The following is a 16,779-nucleotide window of genomic DNA, read 5'->3' on the forward strand; positions in this document are numbered from 1 at the left end:
GAAAAATATTTACATTGATTTAGCTGATCTTGAAGCTGTGCTCAGATGGTTATTTTTGCAATATTGATGTTAATAATGTAGATAGTAAGAGGAGTGTATTTTTCAGATAATAATGAAATGAAAAATTAAAGTTCCTTCTTGCTGCATTTTCCACAATCTACAGAAATGAGTGTTTGTTCATTTTGACTTAGGAATGTTGAACAATTTGGTTTTCTTAATTTCTTAAGATCAAAAAATTTAAAAAAGATATCTATGAAATGCTTTTATACTTGGATTCAGAGTTTAAACTTTTCTTTTTTAAATTACCAAATCTCAAACATTTATCTTGGATCTGAGGTGACTGAGACTTGAGACCTAAGGGGGGGGGTCTGATGTTTTCAAATGTGGGTTTCTGCAGCGAGCTCTCTTTAAACTTCTGTGCAGTCATTTGTGAAGAAGGCTGCTTTTTAGATTGGTTCTTCCTTTTGGTGGGTGGACACAAAGCCTGCCCACTGGGCTCTGTGCAGTCTCCTTTGAAACTCTAGTCTAGCTAGGGAGAGATGACTCAGAGGCTGAAAACACTCGCTGCTCTTCCAGAGGACCTGGGTTCGGTTCCCAGGTCCCATGTTAGTCAGCTCACAATCGCCTATAACTCCAGCTGCAGGGGATCTGACACCTCTGGCTCTCGTGTACACCTACCCACGTGCAGACACACACACACACACACACACACACACACACACTTTAAAAATAATAAAATAACTTGTTAAGAAAAGTCTAAATACCAGTTGGCCCAAGAAAACTGATCAGTTATTAATGACAGTACCATATGGCTTCTAAATCTCAATCTCTCTCTCTCTCTCTCTCTCTTTCTGTGTGTGTGTGTGTATATGTATAAAACAACCAATCTAGTTGTAACTGGACAATTTCTCATGCTATGGTAATACTGCGATCCCCTTGATTTTGTAGAGAGGGCTGAGGAGACTAATACCCAGCTGACCCACATCCCATGGTCTCTGGATACCCGAAATGTGGGGAGCCTTGCTATAGTCATCTAATGTTATCAGGGTAATCAGAGTCATCTCCTGGGATTCTTTGTCTCATTAGTTAAAAAAAAAAAAAAGTTTAAGAACAGACTTAAATAGAAACTCCAAGACAATTTAATTAGAATTTAAAAGAAATACTCCGAAGCAGAGAAACCGAGTCTTGACAGATGTGGGGCACATGGAGTTGAGCGGGCATGAGGACACCAGGAGGGGTTTTAGGGAAAGCCGGAGAAATCCCGAGTCTCTGAGAAAGCATACTTGTGGAGTTCAGTCAGCATCTGGAAAAAGGAACGCAGTAAATAAGGAAAAGTTACACTTTTCTGAGGGTGGACAGACCCAGCAGAAACTTCTAGAGAGGCACCCAGGGCAGGAATTCTGGGAAGGGTTGAACCTAACTGAGGGGTGGGTCCTTACCTGACCAATCGAAGGAGACAATGGGATGGCTCCACCCACCAGAGGTGGATTCCACGATTTACTTATTTATTTTATGAATACGAGCATTTATTTGTGGATTGTGCATATGCCCGGTGCCTGTGGAGGTCAGAAGAGGGCATCAGGTGCCCTAGAACTGGAATTAAGATGATTGAAAGCCGCTGTGTGCGTGCTGGGAGCTGAACCCAGGCAGGAGCAACAAGCGCTGTAAACCAGGGAGCCTTCTCCAGCCTCAGCTACTCTCCATTCCTCTGGCTAAGAAGTAGCAGCTTTCCCTTAGGGAGAGGAGCCTCGAGTGCTACTCCATTGGATCAGGAGGCAGGACCGGGGCTCTCTGCTCTAACCTGACTCTACTTGCATATATTTCAGACCTCAGTTGATAAATTGTCTTCGATATTCACATTGATGCCTGACGATGGGCAGGAGCAGCGCAGGCAGGCTTTTCCTTTTCAGAAGTAAAGGAAGGGTAGCAAGGAATTGAAGTCAGCTTGCGTGTGACCCATAGCACACACTGGGTGGGGCCTCGGCAGATTGAATTTCTGTCCAAGCAGAACACCAGGATAGTGGCTGGTGTTCCTATTTTCCTGTTCTCTCCTGGGGTAGAAGTCTGTGAAGGAATAAAGGCCAAATGGCAATGAAAGGGAGGAAAAATACAACAGATAAGAAAGTATGTTTTTGAAAAACCAAAAGTGGGCCATGCTGTTACCCGGTTCATGATGTCCAAGTCACCTCCGTGGAAGAAGAAGAAGGACAGAATGGCAAGGGTTAATGCATGCGGAATTCACATTTTTATGTCACCCCAATGGATTGATAACAAGACCAAGTTTGAATATCATAACTGTTTTGCTTGTATCCCTAACCACGAAAGAGCAACGCTGCTACTGCATTTGCCTGGAGTCCGACAGAAACAGATTAGAAAAATCACAGAGCATAGCAAAATGAATTTATTTATTTATTTATTTATTGGCTCCAGGAAGTAATACGTGTTGACACCATTTGAAACATGTGTGTAGGGAAGAGACCCCTGATTTTTAATATGCATCTCAATGACTTCCTCTTGGGCCCAGGGGTCCTCGCTGTGTGACATGAGCTGTCAGAACCCCTTAAGTGTTTTCTTTGCGTTGCTCCGCGTCGCCTCCGCGTGTCTCACGTTCCTAGAGCAGGCAGTTTGCGTCCATCACATAAGAGAGCATGTGATGCTTTTCTTTGAGCTCCCTCTAATTAAAAAGATTAAGTGAGACTTCTCAGCCTTTAGTTTCTTTTCACAGCTTCATCTGGCTCTTAAAAATAAACAACACTCTTGCTTCACGATTTAAAAAAAAAAAAAAAAAAAAGACAAAATCTATTAGGTGTGATCTTTACTGCTGTGATCGTGTCCGGGGAGGCAATGGGCAGCTTCGTTATATGGTGTGTCGTAGCTGCCATCTCTGATGAAAGGCTGCGGGTACAGCGCGATCCGACCTGGCCACACTGGTCAGATGAGGTAATTGGCCGAGGGAGTCACGTGGCTGTTAAATGGTAGACCGTGTTCCAGATGTTGTTGTTTTTTGTTTTGTTTTTTGTTGTTGTTGTTGTTGTTGTTTTGTTTTGTTTTTGATCAGACAGGAGGGATGCTTGGCAAGCTTAGGGCCACTTTGCAAAAGATGAGGAATACTCACATGTGTGCGTCTCTAACACTCTCGGGGTACCACAAACACCAGCCGACTGCCCTTTTTTGTTCTCCGTCCTGAGCCTGGAGAAAAAGGTCCATTTGCCAGCAAATTCCTCAGAATCTAAACAACCCTTCCCTCTTGACTTCCTGGCACGTTCACATCTGATGAATGGACTGAACACTCATAAAATGTTCAAATGTCCCTTGTAACAGGGGACAGGTTTGCAGGTAAATTCTCAGGGGGTAAAAATGGGTTATTCTGATGTCCCTTACAATGAGGGGTTCACTGACTCTAGGAAGCCCTAAGAAAATTTATGCTACCTGTGAAGCTGGGAGCTCTCCTCCTCCTCCTCTTCTTCTTCATCCTTTGAAGAATAAACTTTTACCCTGCTCCAATTTAAAGTACCTCTGTGGGACACGTCCTTGAGAGAAGGATTCTCTATGATTTTTCTCCATGGTGGAGAGTTTGGATGTGCAGTCTGCCCCATTGGCGCATATGTTTGAACGTGTGGCCTAGCTGAATAGCATAAGCTCCAGGCTCAGTGAGAGAGGCCTTGCCGAGAGAGAGAGAGAGAGAGAGAGAGAGAGAGAGAGAGAGAGAAGACTGTCCCCTAAGTTCTTCTCTTGCCTCTGCTATGTGTACACACTCACACAGTGCATGCATACATGTACACATGTACACACACACATATACACAAAATACATTTTAAATTAATTTAATTAACTTTATGAGTGTTTTGTCTGCATGTAGTATATGTACCACATGTACACCCAGTGCCCGAGGAGGCCAAAAGAGGGCATCAGATTACCTGTAAGTAGAGCTGCAGATAGTTCTGAGTCACCATGTGGGTGCTGGGACCTGAACCTGGAGGCTCTTTCTAAGAGCAGCCAGTGTCCTTGATCACTGATCCATCTCTCCAGCTTCCAGAAATATCTTTAGAGTCTATTTATTGGAGAGTTAAATGAACTAACTTTTGGGGAGAAGAGACATGATTCACAGTCCGTTTAAACAAAGCAGTGTTATCTGACCAATGTCTTATTAAGGGGAGGGGAGGTGGGAGGGATGTGCACCTCAGGCTCAATGGACAGTAGCCCTTCAACCAGAGTGCTCTTCCCTCTGCTCACCAGCAGAGGGCACTGGCGTTCCCTCGGGTGCAAGCACGGAGGCTTGCGGCACTGAGAAAGAATGTCGCTTCTCTGTGGGGTCACTGCTGATTTGAATTTTTGTTTCTCTTTTTGCATCATGGCTATGATTGTTCCCTCTGTGGTGTGTTCAGTACCCATCGTAAAGAAGACATGGGCGGCACAGGCTAGCCTTATCGAATACTACAGTGACTATGCAGAAACCGCCATCCCCACGGTGGATTTGGGAATTCCCAATACAGACAGGGGTGAGTCCTTAATCCTGCCTTGACTTAAATCATCCCCAAACTGTTTATGAATGAGTCAGGAGAAACTGAAATCTGTATAGCCCTGGCTGTCCTGGAACTCACTTTGTAGAGCAGGCTGGCCTCGAACTCAGAAATCCTCTTGCCTCTGCCTTCCAAGTGCTGGGATTAAAGGCGTGCACCACCACCGCCCAGCTAGGATTTCTTATTTTAATTTTTTTCTCTTTCTTTCTCTCTTCTTTCTCTGAGTATCTTTACCTGTAGATAGATACCGGCTCTCACATGGGACTTTGGGTTACAGACAGACACTCTGCCATTTAGAAGGGATGGTCTGCACCTTAGCACTGAGTTTCCCCAGCTCCACACAGTTCCTCAGGGCTGGAATGGGAGGCACCAAGTTACTTTATCAGCTTCTCAGGTTGTTTACTAGTGAAAGACATTTTCAGAGTGGTTTGGTTTCGAGAAAGAGTTCGTGTAGCCCAGGCTGGCCTTAAAGCCCCCGTGCTGCCCTTGAGTTTGTGATCCTCCTACACCCGCCAAAGTGCTGGGCTTACAGACATTGTCTTACTTAGCGTTTTAGGGGCTGGAGAGATGGCTCAGCGGTTAAGAGCACTAAGTGCTCTTCCCGAGGTCCTGAGTTCAAATCCCAGCAACCTCATGGTAGCTCACAACCATCTGTAATGAGATCGGATGCCCTCTTCTGGTGTGTTTGAAGAGAACCACATTCATATACATAAAATAGAGTTTCTATTGCTGTGACAAAACACCGTGACCAAAAGTCAGGGAGGAGAGGGCTTATTTCAGCTTACATGGAAATCACTGAAGGCTAATTTCTAGAACAGTTTCCCGTTATTGTGCATGACAACCTTCGGGCTCTCCTGCCACTTTAAGACTGAAAAAAAATTAAATGGATGCTACATATTTTAAAGCAAATAATACATTGCCAGTTTTCTCCTCATCTTCCCTAGGTCATTGTGGAAAAACCTTTGCCATTTTGGAAAAATTTTTGAATCACAGTCACAACAAAATCTCATGGTTAGTCATTGTGGACGATGACACATTAATCAGGTAGGTAAGAGTCCCTCTCATCCCGGGACTGACTGACGATAGCAATGTCTGCTTCTGGTGACAGAGTGGCAGGGATGGGGTGGTTTTAAGATATTGAACATTTGGCAGCACGAAGCAGGTCACTGCCCCACTGACTGCCTTCTGGCTACACCAAGCTTAGGAAGAGGGACTGGCTGGAACCTACATAGTTTGCATTAAAGAGGTGGGGCTGAGAGTCTCAGGAGACCAAGGCTGTTGTAGGACACATAAATAGAAAACAGACAGATAAGCCAGGAGGTGGTGGCCTATGCCTTTAATCCCAGCACTTGGGAGGCAGAGGCAGGGGGATCTCTGAGTTCAAAGCCAGCCTGGTCTACAGAGTGAATTCCAGAACAGCCAGGGCTACACAGAGAAACCCTGTCTCAAACAACAAACAGACAAACAACAACAACAAACAGACAGACTTACAAACCACAACCCTTGCATTAAGTATTCAGTACAGTAGATTCTTCTCCATGCTGGAACAGATCCCACCAAAATGATCAGAGGGAATGACAGTGGACACTCTGTGGGGCTGGGCGTGGTATCTGTTCCCATTGGGCAGACTGAGACACCATAACTCAGCGAGTGACATTGTCCGGAATTGGTACTATTGCCATTAGTTAATATATATATATATATATATATATATATATATATATATATATATACATACACACACATATATACACATATATATTATTCTGTTTTTAAGTAATCACAACTCTATTTCATATTTTCAAAGGGGATGCATGGAAGATATGAAAAAATCTTATAAACATGAAAACTCTATTATCAGAGATTTAAAAAACCGTTTGAACAGGATTAACAGCAAATCAGACATCGCAGAAGAAAAGTTTGACAATTCAAAGATAAGTCAGTAATTACAAGCCAAAGAAAAACACTAGGTCAGGGCAGGAGGTGCTGTAACTGACATTATTATGTCAGTTCATAAAAATTAGAATTAGTAGTCCACTTAAATATATTGTTTTAGTGTTTTGATTTCAATTTATTTTAATTGAGCCTACTATATTTTTTTAAAGGTCCCATTATCTTATTTTATGTATTTTGCCTATATCTATGTATGTGTATCACATGGGTGCAGTGCCCGTGAAGACCAAAAGGGGGCATTAGATCTCCTGGACCTGGAGTTACAGATGTTCATGAGCTGCTATCTGGGTACTGAGAACTGAACCCTGGTCCCCTGTAAGAGCTGCCGGTGCTCTTAGCTGCTGAGCTGCCACTCCAGCCACCAAGATGCATCTACATAGAGAAGTCTCAGTGTAGACATCGTGCTTTTAATTCTCTTGGTTTAATATGTAGGGGCAGAATGGCTGATTTTTAAAGAAAGTTACCATGTCAACTGTTACATTTCCTGAAGTTGAGGACTTTTTTGCCCTTAGGAAATATACACTGGAATGGTTGGGGAAGGGTATGATATACACACTTTTAGGAGAATTAGTTTACTTTGTACATTTTTTCAGGAGAGTGAAAAAGTATACATGTTATACATTTATATTTTTGATATACATGGAGGAGAGCCTGTGAATGAGGCTCTATAGTAAATGGGGAGAATTGGTCAATCTGGGGCAAGGGTAGCTGGGCTCTCATCCTGTGTTTGTAACTCTTCTATAATTATAAAATACAATACCATAATAGGCCAGGATACAGCACCCTCTGGCCTTGAAAGATTGGGGTTCTGCGTTGAGATCTGCCAGCACTGCCATGCTGCACACATCCAGCCCAGTGGTCCTTGTTAGGGAGCAGGGACGTGCTTTTCCTCTACATGCCCGACACTCAGAAAAGCCTGCAATGGGAACAGATTGTTAAGTGAAATGCTTTTCCTGGGCCAACTCCCCTTAGATGGAATTGAAATCCATCCCACTCACCCACATTCTTACTCTTTAGTGAATGCGAAGTGGGTGATAATTATCAAACTACATTTGCAGTCCCCGAGCCTCTCAGCAGTATGTTGAAAATGAGACTCATCCGTGGTATAAGAAGCCCAGAGGAACCTTAGATCACTTTAACCTTAAAATATTGAATGCCGTAGGTAGAACTGACAATTTCACAATATGTAGGAAGAAGAGAAAAACAATTCTCTCTATTTATTTTAATTTTAAGATTTAAAAAACAAATTATTTTATGCCTATGAGTGTTTTTGCCTGCATGTATGTGTACCATATGCATGCAGTGCCTGGAGAGGCCAGAAGAGGGCGCTGAATCTCCTGGCGTTAGAGATAGTTGTGAGCCTCCATATGGGTACTGGTGATTGAACTTCTGGCTCTTCCGCACAAGCCGCCAGTGCTCCGTGCTGATCCACCTCTATCCCCCCTTTTTTGTTGTTGTTTTTGTTTTTCGTTTTTTGTTTTTTGTTTTTTTTTTTTTGTTTTTTTTTTAAGCTCAAGAAGTAGACCTGTTTTGCCCTGGAAAGTCGGGGAGGGGGGGGGGGCGGCAGATTTTGGTCTTTTCCACACCGAACTTCAGTTTCCCTAGATCTTCAAGCACAGCCCCTCCGTCAGTAAATGCAGTCATTCTCTCCGGGCAGATGAATTCCTCAGACCGCTCATTGAAAACAGATTCCAAATTAGGCGCTTAGAATGTTTAACCTCCATGCCAACCACAGCAGAACACGGAGGGATCGTGTTTTATGCTCACTCGAAACCGCCAGCCTCGGCAAAGGCCTTGGCCTCCAGACGTTCTAAACCTATTTACAGTCTTACAACGTGCAGCAGGCTGCAAATGCATGAGACTCTGGAGCAAACGCTCTCGCGCAAGGAGGGGTGTGGCTGCTTCTGTCTTGTCCTTTTACGGTAAAACTGCTCCTGCATCTCCCGGCTTCACTCTTTCTTCGGGTAGCAGCTAGGAAAGCTGGGTCCTTCTTGTGTGTCACCTCCACTCTCCCCAAGCAGAGGACAGTGAGTGTCTGGGACACCTGCTGCTCCCTGTCCATTTGCAACGCTATGTTCTGCTCAGAGCCTGTGACACCCATCTGTGAGCCTGCGGGACTCAGAGGCATCGTGAAAGTTAGTCCGTTAAGATTTTAACCCAAAGTTATGGGTCATTCAGAAACTAGTTTTCAGGATCACTGGTCAGTGTTAAAAGGGAAAGTTAAGGCTTGTTGGTGGGTGACCTGGAAATCTCTTCTGCCTCTGTAAGGCATCTAAGGGTTATCCTGGGTTTTCTTTCCTCCCCCCCCCCCTTCCCCCTTCTCAGTCCCTAACCTTTCTCAATCTGTCTCTCTTTCTCTCTCCTGCTCTCTCCCTTGTCCTACCTCTGTCTCTCTCCTGGTTCCCCTCCCTATCTCTGTTCCCCTCCCTCCTCCCTCCTTTTTTCTGTAGCTGACCGGGAACTGACTGTGTAGACCTGGCTGGCCTTACTCTGAGGATTTGTGGGGACACCTTTCTGGATTAGGTCTCTTCCCACCTGCCAGCCCCACCCTGACAGAACAACACCCCCCACCCTGCCACCTTGCCACCCCTGCCCCTCCAAGCCTTCGGAAGCTCTTTTGTGTTTCTCAAGTGTTAAAACAGCCCTAGTCTATTTGAGGTTTTGCCTGATAGAGGAGAGTTACAGCCATCTGAGCACCTTCAGTCAGTCACCTGACACGTGCTGCCCCCAGGGAGGTACCTGGGGCCAGCATGACTGAGTTCAAATTGGACGAAGGACACCTATTCTAATGTACCATGTTCATATTTTGAATTTTTTTTTTCTTTTAAATCCATTTACTCTACACTTGGATTTTACCTCTAAATACTTCATTCTGAAGCCATATAAGAACTAAACAAGCCTTCTCTTTGTGTCTCAGCATCTCCAGGCTCCGACACCTGCTTAGCTGCTATGACTCCAGCGACCCTGTGTTTCTGGGAGAGCGCTATGGCTACGGCCTAGGCACAGGCGGCTACAGCTATGTCACAGGAGGAGGCGGGTGAGTGAGCAGAGTGGCTTATGGACACAGCCATCTCTTGTCTTCTCTGTATCTCTATTCATCCCTGAAGGGTTAAGAGTCCAGGAACCCCTGCAGGTGCCCAAGGCCTTTAGATAAAATGTGACATGGCAGTGTGACCTGTGCCGAAGCCCCCCCGCAAACCTTAAATCAGTTCCTGATCATTTCTGACACACATTACAACATAAATGCTATGGAATGTCCCCTTCTGCGATGAGGATCTGACAGTGTATCCTCGGCTGGCCTGAAGTTCCTCCTCCCCCTGCCTCAGAGTGATGCCCCTGCCTCAGAGTGATGCTGGCATCGGGAGGGTGTGCCACCATGCCTAGCTGGAAATAGTTTTTATATTGTGTCACTTCTGGGATGATGGAAAGGATGCAGGCTAAATATTTTTCACCTGTGCTTGGTTGAGTCCAGAAAGGTACTTTGAACATTAATTTTTTTTTCTTTCTTTCTGCACAGGCAGAAATGGTCTGTGGTTCTGAAGTCTGCCTGTTCTGGCACTTGGATTCTTTCTAGACAATGGTTACTTCTGTTACAGAAAAATAAACATTACATTTTGGAAACAAGAACAGAATTCACTGTAAACATTATTTTATTCTTTGAAGAAATACTACCAAGTTCAGGTCAAAGAACGTGGTGGTGGGAATCTCCCTGTAAGAATGCTTGATTCTACACAGCCAACTAGTTTTGATTGCCTTTTTAGATGGAAGAAAATGCTTATGGATTTCAATTTCAGAAAAAAAAAAGTCATTAAAATTTTAAATTATCCAGTGCCTAATAAATCATGTTTGATGAAAGAAGAGTATAGAATCTTAGATTAGGCAATTAAGTAATATTTATATAGGATTTATAGGTTTTTAAATAGTTAAAAATCAATCGTTTTAAATGAAGCACCTGCCTGAACTCTGTGGGGAAAGATTTTAATTTGATTTTTTATGGGTAAATCAATCGAGCAGTTAATCTCCTCTGTTATTGCTGCAGCCTTTACTAGTGGGTGTTGAGGAGGGTATTAACTGGATATCAGCTGTAGACAGTTATGGTCACTGTGTGCCAAGCAGTGTTATCTAAGCTTATGTTTATAAGCTTTTGAAGGGTTAGGGCCTTTCATTCCTATTTAATGAAACCTTGGTTTGGAATGGCTCTGTCTTAGTCTGTTTTGCCTGTCACTATTACAAAATGCTTGAGCCTGGGTAACTTTTAACAGGAAGAGGTTTCTCTAGCTGACAGTTTCAGAAGTCCAAAAACGTGCCCTGCCTTCTGCCCCCCCCCCCCCCCGTGGCAGCCTGCTGGTGACATCGAGGCAGAAGAGCTGGCATTGAGGGAGAATCCATGTTGACACAGAAAACAGGAGAGGTTGAGGAACGGCTTCTTCTTTTTTTTTTTTTTTTTCCCTTAAAACCGGTAGCAGGCAGAAAGGAAGCTTCCTAACCAGAACTAACTTGATTTCTCCGTGTCTCACAACCAGAGTGTAGCACCCTCTGCGTATCCAGGGTTCCTAGGGCCCCCTGGTGACTTTGGCATGCACCCTTTGGTTGAGCTTGTTGCAATTTCCCAGAAACACATTGTTTCTTCTTTTCTCTGAAAAGCATTGTTCTTCTTCCCAGCTCCCTGTGTCTTAGGGTCTCCCTGAAGACTTGTGTAGGTCACTGTCATTTACCAGGCCTGCTTGCCAGCAGCTCTGCACAGCCCAGCAGTCGGGGTTGGATACTTTTCTAATGTGCTTGGGTGCACAGTACATTATGCAACCTGTTACAGTCTAATTGCCTATTTACTTCGCTGCTTCCTGCATAAGTTATGAATTATTTGTAGACAGCACCTGTGTCCTGTTTCTCATCATGGCCCCACTTTGTAGCAAAGGGACTCATTGCTTCTCGAGGTATAGAGAGCAAGTCAGTAAACATGTGTGAACACTGTCCTTTAATTTCCACATAGATGACATGAGTCACGCAAGGTTCGGTTTTTCAAAGCTCCTTCACTAGGATGCAGAAGTGACCTTCCGTGAACTGATCCCATCAGGGGGCGTTTGATAAAAGGTACAGACAATGTTGTGTACCTTGTCCAGGGCCACTTAGGAGTTTCCAAGAATTTGGCTTAAGAATCCAGTTTTTTGTTTGTTTAGGTTTTTGTTGTTTCTTTTTTCTTTTCTTTTCTTTTCTTTTCTTTTCTTTTCTTTTCTTTTCTTTTCTTTTCTTTTCTTTTCTTTTCTTTTCCTTTCCTTTTCTCTTCTTTCCTTTCCTTTTCTCTTTCTTTCTTTCTTTCTTTCTTTCTTTCTTTCTTTCTTTCTTAATACAGCAGGTTAGGGGCTAGAGAGGCGGCTCTGCAGTAAAGAGCACTGGCTGCTCTTCCAGAGGACCTAGTTCAATTCCCACCGCAGCTGCAGAGTCTCATGCTCAGATACTCCATTCAAGGCACACCTAGGGATAGCCTATAAGATTGTGTGTCTGACCCCATGCCCCGCTCTGCTGCACAGACCGGCAAGGGCAGTAGTAAACAGTCTCCCTCAGACTTGGCTCCCTGATGTCATGTGGATCCAGAATCCTGCTATCAAGGGAAGCTGAGAAGGTTCTATGAGAGAAATGTTACTGCCTGCAATGCTGGGGGCTAGGGGGAGCACAGAAAGACCAGAGTGGGCTGAGACTCCACCAGGAAGTACCACACACGAGGTCAAATGGTGTCATAGCACTGTTGAAGACAGGCTGTGAGCCAGGCCATGGTGGCACATGCTTTTAATCCCAGCCCCTGAGAGGCAGAGGCAGGCGGATCTCTGAGTTCGAGACCAGCCTGTGCTACAGAGTGAGTTCCAGGACAGCTAGGGCTACACAAAGAAACCTTGTATCAAACAAAACAGAAAAACACTGTCTGTCCACCCCTGCATTATTTTCTGTTGCTGTGATTAAACATGACACATGTTTTAACCATGACACAAAGTAGCTTTGGGAGAAAAGGGTTTATTTCATCTGATACCTTGCAGTCCATCATGAAGGTAAGTCAGGGTAAGACCATGGAGGAGTGCCATTTGCTGGTTTGTTCCCTTGCCTGCCTTCTGATACAGCCAAGACCAGTGCCCAGGACGTCGCTACCCACAGTGGGTTGGACCCTCCCATATCAATTATTAATTGGGGAAACGGCCATAGACCATAGGCCTCTTGGCCAAACTAATAGAGGCATTTTCTCAAGCGAGGTTCCCTCTTTCCAGATGATTCTAGTGTCTTTCCCCGATGATTGTCAAGTTGACAAAAACTAACACTGTAACGTTAGAAAAATAACATAGTGTTTGTTTACAGGAGATACATACAAAAGGGTTTCCTAGGGAGGTAAGCGTCTCTTAAGTTGAGTTTGCTTTTACACAGCTTGCAAAACTGCCCTCTCCAGTTGTCAGTGGAAGTTTCCGTCAGAACCTCTCGGGAGTTCAGCCTGTAAACCAAAGCCCTCCATTAGGTTAAGTGGGCTCCACAGCACCACTCTAATCCTCGATTCTGTCTGCTTCTGCCAGGATGGTCTTTAGCAGGGAAGCCATCCGGAGACTTCTCGTGAGCAGCTGCAGATGCTACAGCAATGACGCTCCGGACGACATGGTTCTGGGCATGTGCTTCAGTGGGCTGGGGGTCCCCGTGACACACAGCCCCCTCTTCCATCAGGTGAGAGAGCACGTTTCTCCTCTCATGTTTTTGGAAATCTTAAGGAAGATGCAGGCAGGTTCCATGGGGAATATTATCTTTGTTTTTTTTTTAACATGTGTGAGTGTTTTGTCTGCCTGTATGTATGTGTATCATGTGCAGGCTTGCTGCCCACAGAGGTCAGAAAACTGGAGTATTGGATGGTCGAGGGCTGCCTTGTGGGTACTGGGAATTGAACCTGGGCCCTCTGGAAGAGCTGCCAGTGCTCTTAACTGCTGAGCCATCTCTCCAGCTCCTCCTCCTGAGCTTGTTTGCTTACTTGCTTCCCCTCCCTCCCTCCCTTCCTTTCTTCCTTCCCCCTCTCTTGATCTTTCTTTCTTTCTCTCTCCCTCCCCCCTCCTTCCCTTCCCTTCCCTCCCTCCCTCCCTCCTTCCCTTCTCTCTGTCCCTTCCTCTCTTTCTTTCCCAATAAATAGCAAATCCTAGCACTTTAGATCTACAATCCTAGCAATATAGAGGACTGAGCATGGCAGAATCTCACTATAGAAAAACAACTTGAACACAGCAAAGAACGTCTAAGCATTGGCAATGAAGATAGAACTCATGCCTGTGTCCAGGAATGCGCAGGGGGGCTAATAGAGCTTTTCTGAGAGGAAGCTCATGGGAGCCCTCACTCGTGGACCCTGCTGGGAGGCACGTATGCACCCAGGCCTCGAGATATCTTTCCCTTTTAAGCCCGTGTCTTACGCTATCTTTACGACAGCTCAGAAAGTGAATTACTCTCTGTTCCTGCCTCTCGGACTCTATGTCTCCATGTTTCACTCATGGAAAAATAACGCAGGCTGCTTGTGCATAAGGGAAGTAACGTACGAAGATTAGATTGTTCTATAGCAGCCTCTTCCTCCTAGGAAGACGGAAAGATAGTGTAATCCTGGAGTCATCGTCCTTTGAAGATAATTCAGAAACGATTATTTTTAGTTATGTGTTGTTCCTCGTGCTTTAAAAGCTCTTGATTTCTCGGATTCACACAGTAAATCTGAACCCTTCCTGATGTTGCAGAGGGTTTATAGCCTGCGCCCCCAACTTACACTGCTCTCTTGAGCATCTTTTAGAGTGTGGTTGGATTCGAAGTGGACTTGGCATTTGTAATGTCTCAACCCAGATCTCCATGCTGTTTGTGCTGAGAGAATCTGAGACAGGGTACCCACACCTCAGATGCCCCATATGTAAGAGGTAGGGAGAGGGACTCAGAGCATCCTCAGAGGCCGCACTGGCCAGCCCTCCTGTTTCCGTCAGGGTAGGTCACTGTAAAATCACAGGCCTAGATCACCCATCCCAAAATCATATTTCACTAATGGATATGGCAATATGCCATGTTCAGTGACCACTGCATAAAATACACATATTAAACCGGAGAAGAATTTGTAAAAATAAATAATGGTTTTGGGACTCTGGACATCAAATAAAAACTAGCGATAAACTTAGAAGCATTAATTTCTAAATTTTTTCCCCTACTATATATACTTTTTGAATATGAATAATGGAACACAAGTCTTTCATGTCCAAAGTCTCTGCCATCCTCCCTGTTCCCCCCACCCTTTAGCTTGGTTACAGAGAACATCATTTTTACCTGTATGCGCCTCCCTGGAATAAAAAAAAAAAAAAAAAAAAAAAAAAAAAAAAAAGCTTTGTTCAGAAGAGAGGACTCGGCTTGGGGAAGACAAGATGAAAACATACGAATGTCAGGCAGCATCGCTACCAGGTCTCCAATGCTATACCCCTAGGTCGGTGTCACCAGGGCCCTATCTGAGAAGCTTGTCCCTTTCTTGCAGAGGACCCAAGTTCAATTCCCAGTGCCCATGTGGTGGCTCACAATCATCTGTTAACTCCAGTTGCAGGGATCCAGTGCTGGCCCCCATGGACCCTAGGCATACATGTGATATGTGGTGGTTTGAATAGGAATGGCTCCCACAGACTCATGAGTTTGAATGCTTGGCCCACAGGAAGGTGTGGCCTTGTTAGAATAGGCATGGCCTTGTTGGAGGAAGTGTGTCATTCTGGGGGTGGGCTCTGAGGTCCAATGCACAAGGTCCACCCTGGGCAGAAAAGACGCTGTTCCTGGTTGCCTTTGGATCAAGATGTAGAGCTCTCAGTTCCTCCAGTGTCATGCCTGCCTGGACACTGCCATGCTTCCTGCCATGGTGATAAAGGACTGAACCTCTGAACCTGTAAGCCAGCCCCCATTAAATATTGCCCTTATAAGAGTTGCCTTGGTCATAGGATCTCTTCACAGCAATAATACCATAAGACAGATATACATACATGCTTTCAGTATAACACTCATACACATAAAAGAGTCTAAAAAAGTGTGTTACATATCATTGTAATAATTGAGATGATTTTAGTATTACAAGCTAAATAAGTTGCAATATAAAACAAATGGCTAAGGGTGGAGTGATGGCTCAGTAGTTAAGAGCACTGACTGCTCTTCCAGAGGTCCTGAGTTCAATTCCCAGCAACCACATGGTGGCTCACAACCATCTGTAATGGGATCCGATGCCCTCTTCTGGTGTGTCTGAAGATAGCTACAGTGTACTCACATACATGAGATATATAAATCTAAAAACAAAACAAAACAAAAAACCACAAATGACTATATAAATTTATAGACAAATTAAGGGCATGATGGAAACTTGACACTTTGATTAATGCAATCAGGATTGTGTCTGGTTTCAGTTTACCTTTGAACACATTGTCATTTGAACACAAAATGATGCAACCATGTCATTTTGGGGCATGTCTCATTCTGCCTGCACTTCCTATTCTGAGTTTCAGAGAATGTGAACGGTGACATTAAATAACATTACACCCTTTCCGTTTGTACATTGGGATCAGAATTAAACCGCTTTTCCCTACAGTGAACTCATGTTTTCTCTTTGAAAGCCTCACCTGGGTATGCAGCCTAGGTCCTGAGAATACCTCACCTGAGCTCCTGCACAGCTCACACCTGCACAGCTCAAACCTGCACAGTCCACACCTGCACAGCCCACACCTGCACAGCCCACACCTGCACAGTCCACACCTGCACAGCTCACACCTGCACAGCTCACACCTGCACAGCCCACACCTGCACAGCTCACACCTGCACAGTCCACACCTGCACAGCCCACACCTACACAGCCCACACCTGCACAGCCCACACCTGTACAGCCCACACCTGCACAGCCCACACCTACACAGCCCACACCTGCACAGCCCACACCTGCACAGCCCTGGCAGTTTCTTGGAAGAGACCTAGGAAGTACGTTTTCTTCCTTTTCTTTGTTTTTCATTTTAATTTTTTCCCACAAGTTATATCACACACCACCAACTTATATGAATTACTGAGGAAACCGTTTATGTTTATTGCCATGCTTGAACAGTCTCCAGGACAAAAAGTGTGGAACACAGGATGTAAAGCATTTGAGAAATTAATCAAGAGAAATTCAAGGCAACGAGTGTGGAGTTTGAGGGAAAGTAGTCGAAGATATATCCCTTTCTGCTTTGAGATTCCCATAGTCACTACTAAATATTAAATTGAAGTAGTTGCAATATGGATCAACATTTATCTTGGGTCAATTGTTATGGTGGGC

The 16,779-nt window shown here is 44.6% G+C and overlaps 1 protein-coding gene and 1 long non-coding RNA gene across 4 annotated transcripts in view; one reads left to right on the forward strand and one right to left on the reverse strand.

The window, feature by feature from the left end:
- B3glct (beta-3-glucosyltransferase) overlaps positions 1 to 16,779 on the forward strand; it is an 84,500-nt gene that overhangs the window by 62,941 nt on the left and 4,780 nt on the right. For 2 of the 3 annotated variants that reach the window (XM_030254627.1, NM_001081204.2), the window contains 4 exons: positions 4,386 to 4,499; positions 5,465 to 5,564; positions 9,391 to 9,510; positions 13,025 to 13,169. In XM_030254627.1, the coding sequence (XP_030110487.1) occupies positions 4,386 to 4,499; positions 5,465 to 5,564; positions 9,391 to 9,510; positions 13,025 to 13,169 (479 nt within the window). Of the gene's footprint in view, positions 2,109 to 4,385; positions 4,500 to 5,464; positions 5,565 to 9,390; positions 9,511 to 13,024; positions 13,170 to 16,779 lie in introns of those variants that run through there. The other variant, XM_030254628.1, reaches the window with a different exon arrangement.
- The window catches only part of Gm36141 (predicted gene, 36141), a 27,342-nt gene continuing 11,684 nt past the window's right edge, over positions 1,122 to 16,779 (reverse strand). The window contains exons 2-3 of the long non-coding RNA NR_168889.1: positions 7,234 to 7,389; positions 1,122 to 1,303 (exon numbers count right to left, since the gene is read on the reverse strand). This is a non-coding gene — a long non-coding RNA (predicted gene, 36141). The remainder of the gene's footprint in view (positions 1,304 to 7,233; positions 7,390 to 16,779) is intronic.

This window comes from Mus musculus, chromosome 5, assembly GCF_000001635.26.
Source record: "Mus musculus strain C57BL/6J chromosome 5, GRCm38.p6 C57BL/6J".
In the NCBI taxonomy this organism is placed as follows: Eukaryota; Metazoa; Chordata; class Mammalia; order Rodentia; family Muridae; genus Mus; species Mus musculus.